An 8,266-nucleotide genomic window follows, 5' to 3' on the forward strand; every position below is an offset into this window, starting at 1 on the left:
TAAAATGTGTGATTTAAAATAAGTATTAGATATTTGTTTGGTTTGTAAATTATTTCATAAAAATAAATAAATTATAAATATAGAAATGTATCAATTATTTTAAAACAAATTAATAAAAAAAGTAAAATAATTTTTTTAGACGGTGGGAGTCGTATAATTTATGTTGAAGAACGTGCTACCAGATTAAACAATTAGAATCGTACTAAAAAAATAATTAAAATATGAAAAAGTTGAAGAACAATTTGTAAAGAAAAGGTCAAATACATAAGCAGCTCCTTGAACTTGTCATAAAATTTCATTTAGACACCTCAACTAGAGTTGTAACCGACTGAGCACCTAAAGTGTATTAAAAATGTACCTATTAAGCCTTCCATTAACAATTACCAAACGCTTGTGGGTGTGTGAAGATCAATCTCTGATGATGTGGCAATACAACCAATAAAAAAGACAAGCAAGTAAATAGATGCAAAAAAAGAAACCTAGACCTAAGATATAGGTGGCCACCCGTGCTGCTTTTACTCCGTCAGCACCCCTGTTCATATTTTACCAGTTACCACCATTAACACCTACCTTCAATCCATCATCTTCATACACCTTAATAAAATCCTTGGTGAACGAAACACAAATGATTTACCAATCTGGAACATAAAACACAGTTAAACGCTAAGGGGCCACAAAAAACTGCTTATACTAAATTCATCATTCTTTAAGAAGTCCTTTTACTATGTTTCCTCAATGAATAAAATACAGAACCCACTAACTCAATTGTTGGATTCTTCAATATCTTAAGATAAGCATCTTTCACAAGCCACTCCATTATTGCTCTCACTATCTAGAAAACGATCGGCGTCCCCAAGTACTGTACCTGAAAAGGCAGAGGTCGAGACGCAGAACTGATTTTTTCACTTTTTCTTCTTCCACCAAATAGTCACAAAAACTTGGGAGAATTTTAGAGATTAAGATTTGCATATTTGTGTCCTATTTAGTAGATGATAGAAGATCGATTAGGTCGAGGAAATAAATTTGACCAGCTCTGAATTTTCTGCTCTAGTAAAATTGAAATTTGCTTAATTTAACCTACAAGATAAATTGGGCTTATTTGCGTATAATATAAGAGGATGAAGATGAAGGGGGTTTTATTTGCAGTAAGAAGAAGATGAATATTGTTAGAGTGGGTTTTGTTCGATGATGAAGATGAATACCAAAGAGGAATCTGGTTGGAATTACGAAGGGGTAAAATGGGAAAAGAGAGGGATTAAAAACAAAGTCACGCGCCTAAAAACATCACATATGCCACATCAGCACCAAGGGTTTAATAGGTACATTTTTAATACACTTTAGGTGCTCAATAGGTCACACCCCTAGTTGAGGGAATCCGCGACTTAAGTAGCACAAAAAAAAAAGTTGAACCAAAATAGTACAAAAAAAAACACATTAATAAGTTTCACGCACGAATTTCGTGCGTGAAAGGATCAAACTGCAAAAATGCACTTTGGGCCTTTCACGCACGAATGAAGCAGCTCCTCTGTTTTTTTTTTTTTGGTGCTACCTTTCAAATCACATTTTTTTCCATACTTTGGGCAAAGATTAGTCATGTTTCAAAACCCCAAAATATCAATATTTTATATAAAACTTAATATCTTTTTTTTGCGTACAATAATGTCGGCTCATTACATCAAGTCCACCTAAACGTTTGGATCGTCATTTTAGGGGTTCTAAAGTACCCCGAAGTAAGTTTTGAAACTTGTCATATTTATAGGGTTTTGATTTAAGTGTTTTATTATATTTGAATGTACAGATATAAATATTTGATTTAATAATAATTCATCCAATACGAGAGGTTTATACTAATTAAAAAATAATTCATTCCATCTAATTACAATACTAATTCAAAGCAATATAATAATAAATTACAATTAATACAATCTTCAAGTTCTAGAGGCTCTATTACTTCGAGACGTGCTTGTACTACCACGGCCTTGTTGCCCACACGAACGCTTGTCATGGCCATATTGCTTACATGTAGAGCACTTGCGAGAATAAGTTCTTTCACTAACATCCATTTGATTGGGTTTACGAATCTGTGAGTTAATGCCCAATTTCCTGATGTAATCCTTGTTAGCAACCATCGAAAACGGCTCGTTTGGCCAATAAGCTTCATTACCAAGTGGGTGGAATTGGCCGGAATATGCTCTAAGGTAACTGTGGACCTTGTATTCCCCCGCCACATAACTTGTTACCGTTTTTCTCATTCTCTCGAAGCACTTGAAAGCATGAGAACACGGCATGTGGTACGTTTACCACTTACCGCAAGTGCATGTTCTTGTTGCCTCATAAACGGTATGCACGTTTCCACCCTTACCGTTGTGATAACCCGTCCTAACTTCATACACATGTTGAATTGGGTCATACTCGGTCATTTGGTGATGCTCACATTTTTTTCTATAATGCTCCATATTTTTGAAGGGCTTTGGCATCCATGTCCGCCGTCGGCTAATATCGTTCTAGCTTGCCTTGTCCTAACAACAAATCGCTTCACAACCTGCTTGAAAGTCATTCTCACCATTGCGGTGACAGGTAGTCCGCAAGCAGATTTCAGCAATCCATTGAAAGACTCTGAGCTGTTTGTTGTGAGCATGCCCCATCTTTTTCCTCCATCAGCATGAAGTATCCATTTTTCAACTTCGAGCTTCATCAACCAAACATATGCGGGTTCACTCACTGCCCTGATCAGATCTAGTTTTGCAGCCCATTTTCGTTGTTGATGCTCCATCGCAGCCCTCCACATCAATTTGTTTAGAGTGCCATTGTGAAACGTTGATTACAAATTTGCCTTCAAGTGCCTTAAACAATAGCGATGGTAAATAAAGAGAGGCTGCCACCCCGGTAAATTAGCCATATTGTGCAATATGCCTTTATGACGATCAGACAACACGCATATGCCGGTACGATCCTTAATAACATGAGTTTTCAAGTGGGTCAAAAAGATCCCCCTTGTGTCGTTGCTCTCGTTAGCGGCAATTGAGAAAGCAAGAGGAAATATTGACCTATTGGCATCCATTCCCATTGCAATTAGGAGCTTGATATCGTAGGCACCATATACATGCGTACCATCTATGGATATCACTGGTCGGCAGTGAGTAAAACCATCAATGCATGGTTTGAATGTCCAAAATACGAAGTTGAAGATTTTACCCTCTATAAGCCGCCACTCTACAACAGTACCATTATTAAAATGTTGTAGAGCTGTCATATACCTTGGCAGCGATTGAAAAGAAGTATGTCAATTTCCAAAGACCATCTCAAAAGCGCGTCTACGCCCGAGAAATCCCTTTCTGTTGCTTATAGTTTTACTATATACGGTTTGAACGTTTCGAATACAATCTTTGATGGGGATCCTACACAAGTTTAAACAAACAACATTTAGTAATGATCTTTTAATCAATATAAGACATATAATGTACTAGGTAGGATAAGTTACCTTGGCGTTTCAGCAACGTCTTTAAGTAATACTTGAGCAATCATGTTTGTATCTAAATTATAATGATCTGCTCGATTTTCTTCCATATCACAAGTGTGTCTTTCACGGAATTTTGTGATAGCCCACATACCATCAGGCTTAACAATTCCCCGAAGCAACCACTCACAGCCTTGATACCGTCGTGTCTTTGTGTTTGACTGATCAACCTTAAACTTCCTCATGTCCTTAAAACAATAAATTTTGACAGCCCGTTGCAACGCCTTTTTGGATACGAACAACATTCCCTTTGCAAGGTAGCATCGATCTTTGTTGAGATCCTTTGGTTCAATCCAGGTTTTTTGGCGACTATCATCATCTTCTCTTGTGAAGACAAATGCATCATCACGACCCTGCAGGCTGTCAAGATAAGGGATATTGTTAGAATGCCACTGAATTAGGCTTTCAGAAGTTGGATTTTCAGCCATCGGTGGTGGTACGTGGTGGTGCATTGGTTCTTGTTGGTTTTGGCTTTGAGGAATATTGTTGGTCATACCAACTTGAACATCATCATCATCTTCATCATCGGTTACCTCTGCATTATTAGCTATTTCATCGTCATCACTTGATGATGACTCATAATAATTAGGAAAATCTTCATTATCAAGTGCATTCATCCTCCTACACGAAAAGTAACATATTTTAAATACCGACATCATATATATATATATATATATATATATATATATATATATATATATATATATATATATATATATATATATATACAGATAATTTAATATCAAGGTGATGAACTTACTGTCGGTCATAAGCACAGTCATGGTGTGGAGAATGATCAACTCCACCGAACTGAGAGGATTGACCAACATCCATATTTGGTACCACTAGCGAGTTTTGAGAATAGTTCCTATAAAGATTTGAAAACTGGTTATTTACCAATTCATACAACAAACACGTGCTATAATATGAAAAATCCATATTTACCAATTTTCATTGTAAGCTTGATTAAATTGCTGGCTTAGATTTTCAAGCGGCACTTGACCACTCAAAATGTCTCCATAAGAACTAAAAAGTCCCCATAAGTGTTACCATGAATAGGATGGACTTGAGGGACTTCTTCTCGAGGTATCTTTTCAACATACATCTCAAGAGCATTAATGAATACTAAATCACGATATTCTTCCGGCGATCCCAAATAATCACTCAAAGATTCATCATCGTTGATATTTTGCATGCCATAACGCACTACACCGTTTGATATTGTTTGTGGATATCTGCCAGTTATTGAGATTCCAAACTCAGTGGGTGTAGTTTTCATTCTTTTGTGCATGTAACTGACTAGTGTTTCATAATTTAAAGTTGTTGGAAATTTAACATGGGCTTTTGGTTTGATACTATAACGAATGGAGTAATTGTCCTCGACGATATCTCCATCCCAAAATAGTGAAACCTTAACAGTTGAAGCATTTTGAGACATTTTTTCTATGAAGTTTGATTTTTTTTTGAATGACTTGTAAGACTTAGACTTATGAAGTTGATGAGTTTTTCACTCGTCAAGCCTTCAAGTTAAATAGACCACTCAAAATTGTAATGCGTGGTGTGTTGTCAAATCAACACTTAGATTGCGCATTAAAATGGTGCGCAATACAAGTCGTGTTAAAACGGTCAAATAATGCAACAATGTATTGTCAAATCAAGGCTTTATGTGTCATAGATTCCTGAAATTGTCATGCGTGGTGTTACATTGCGCATTAAAATGGTGCACAATACAAGTCGTGTTAAAATGGTCAAATAATGCAGCAACGTATTGTCAAATCAAGGCTTTATGTGTCATAGATTCCTGAAATTGTCATGCGTGGTGTTACATTGCGCATTAAAATGGTGCACAATACAAGTCGTGTTAAAATGGTCAAATAATGCAGCAACGTATTGTCAAATCAAGGCTTTATGTGTCATAGATTCGTGAAATTGTCATGCGTGGTATGTTGTCAAATCAATACTTAGAGTGCGCAATACAAGTCGTGTTAAAACGATCAAATAATGCAGCAACGTATTGTCAAATCAAGGCTTTATGTGTCATAGATTCCTGAAATTGTCATGCGTGGTGTTACATTGCGCATTAAAATGGTGCGCAATACAAGTCGTATTAAAATAGTCAAATAGTGCATTGTCAAATCAAGGTGCTAGGGGGGGAGGCCTTTTCACGCACGAAATTAGTGCGTGAAAGGATAAAAGTCTTTCGCGCACAGTTTCTGTGCGTGAAAGTTTAATTTTCCTAACACTTTAAGTTTTTTCACTTTCACGCACAAATTTAATAGGTTACTTTTTTTTAACCTACTAAAATCACGTTTTTTTCAATTTGTCTCACGAGTTATTATTAAGATAACTAATTATCATTAAGAAAATAATATCATAAAATGTACACTTTATTTACAGCATTCACAATCTCAGGTCCCACAAGTGGGAGCCCTTAGAGTTCGGCTAGGCCTAAGGCTAACCCCACCACCACCATCATCATCTCCATCCCCCTTCCTCCTCTTAATCTGAACATGATCTATGGCATGATCATCCTTGCTTCCCTTCCTTCCCTTCTTTCGACCCGGACCCCGGTTCATAACATGCTTTCTATGGGAAATGACGGTGGGCGGTGGGGCCGGTTCATAACATGGCTCCTCGTCAATCTCATCAGGAGATGGGTCCACAGGCGCAGAGGAATGAACCTGAAATAACATATAAACAATTTAATTTAGATTTATTCTAAAATGAACCTGAAATAAATAAATAATTAATAAATTATTTTATTTTAGTGTAAAAATCAAACCTGTGTGTCGACGGCCTCCTGAGATGCCTGGTGAGAGGGCTCCTGAGCTGGCTCCTCAACGGTGTCTTGAGTGGGGCCCAGTGCAGGATATGGGTCCACAGGCGCAGTGGAATGAACCTGAAATAATAGATAAACAATTTAGATTAGATTTAACCTGAAATAAACAAATAATTAATAAATTATTTTACTTTTTAGTAAAAGTCAAACCTGTGTGTCGACGGCCTCCTGAGATACCTGGTGAGAGGGCTCCTGAGCTGGCTCCTCAACGGTCTCTTGAGTGGGGCCCGGTGCAGGAGATGGGTCCACAGGCGCAGTGGAATGAACCTGAAATAATATATAAATAATTTAGATTAGATTTAACCTGAAATAAACAAATAATTAATAAATTATTTTACTTTTTTGTAAAAGTCAAACCTGTGTGTCGACGGCCTCCTGAGATGCCTGGTGAGAGGGCTCCTGAGCGGCCTCCGGTGCAGGAGATGCAGATGGTGCCGTATCAAACACGAAGTCCTCAAACATGGAGTCGTCGAAGTGCAGATGTAGGCCACCCTGTAGATCACGAACCGGCCGCTCACCTTGTGGATCACGAACTACTGGATGTGGAAATGAAGGCCATGTCACATAATCTGAAAAAGGGTCCGGCGTATACAGACGCGTCTGTGAAGTCGACGACCTGGAATGAGAAGTCGATGGGTTATCTGTAGTCGCTGGCTGGTAAGAACTCGGCGGGATCTCTGAAGTCGACGGAGCCTCGTCACCTCTGCCAGCCCTACCACCTCTATGAAGGCCACCAACTCCTCATCGACCACGACCACCTGCTGCCCCAGGTGGGGTAGCGGGCACACGCTCATGGAGACACGCAAAGTCATATGCCGATCTCATACCAGTCTCGGCAAGCTCAATCATCCGTGCTGCATACTCCGCCGTCTCGGGGGCCTCCGTACGGGCAGTGGTCTCATAGCGCATCGTCTGAACGGTCTGTACCAGCGCCTCATACGCCTAGAGGGGTTGCCAATAATGATGCGAGTGATCCGCATGTACCACTCCATGTACACATGGATCGGAGTGTCATGTCAGACCACCGCTAGGCTCGTCATCCTTACATCCCAACTCTGGACCTGCTGCTGCATATAGAGTCGCCATGCATCATCGATGCTCGCACGCTCGTCCCTCGCATAGTGGTCATGCTCCCAAACCGTAGCCGCGGGTATATTCTGTACATACCCAAACTGCCGTAACACGCGGTCGGGCGCGTGATACTCAACGATATCCATATATATCAATGGACACCGCGACATCCACATGTGCTGACCAGCCCTACAAAACGCCGGCAGCTCATCCAAAATATGATCATACGGCGTCCATATAAAAGCCTGTAAAAAGAATTAAACTAATTAACAATAAAATACTAAAATAGTAGCTATGTGGTCTAGCGTGTGGATCCCAAATATGAACATACCGTCTGCGCCGTCATGCGGTCTAGCAGATCCCTAAACGGGAGAAGGTTGTGATGCGTCTCCGCACGTCGGCAAACGCCTCGCGACCATCTCCGCGCGTATGGCATCGACACAGTAAGATAGTCAGCGGGAGGGTGAGCTGGTATGGGCTGAAAATGTCTCAGTCTAGTCCACACCCATATCTGATATAGTCATTTAAAAAACATTTTATCAGTCGTCGTTTTAAAAAAATATATTTTGTGTTTAATTACACACACTTAAATATATTACCTGAAGGAGCGAGCAAAATGCAGGAATCTCTACCCTCGTGCCCATAGAACATCGGCATAATCCTCGATACATGTAGCCCAGCACAGCAGCGCCCCAACTATAACATCCTATCTCGGCGAGATCGTCGATATACCGAAGATACCTCAAGCTCAAATGCGAACCCGAAGTGTTCGGGAACAGGATGGCCCCGAATATAATGAGTAGGTATAGACGCGCGCGTCGGTCAACATCAGCCTGAGG

At 39.6% G+C, this 8,266-nt stretch overlaps 1 protein-coding gene across 1 annotated transcript; it reads right to left on the reverse strand.

Annotated features, from left to right (window-relative positions):
- Positions 1-5,925: 5,925 nt before the first annotated feature.
- LOC132611838 (uncharacterized) lies at positions 5,926-7,216 on the reverse strand. The gene is made up of 4 exons (XM_060326205.1): positions 6,714-7,216; positions 6,507-6,623; positions 6,300-6,416; positions 5,926-6,198 (listed from the first exon to the last, which is right to left on the reverse strand). Exons 1-4 carry the CDS (start codon positions 6,816-6,818, stop codon positions 5,926-5,928), a joined length of 612 nt encoding a protein of 203 aa, XP_060182188.1. The 5' UTR covers positions 6,819-7,216.
- Positions 7,217-8,266: the final 1,050 nt, after the last annotated feature.

Source organism: Lycium barbarum, chromosome 9 (genome assembly GCF_019175385.1).
Source record: "Lycium barbarum isolate Lr01 chromosome 9, ASM1917538v2, whole genome shotgun sequence".
Taxonomy (NCBI): Eukaryota; Viridiplantae; Streptophyta; class Magnoliopsida; order Solanales; family Solanaceae; genus Lycium; species Lycium barbarum.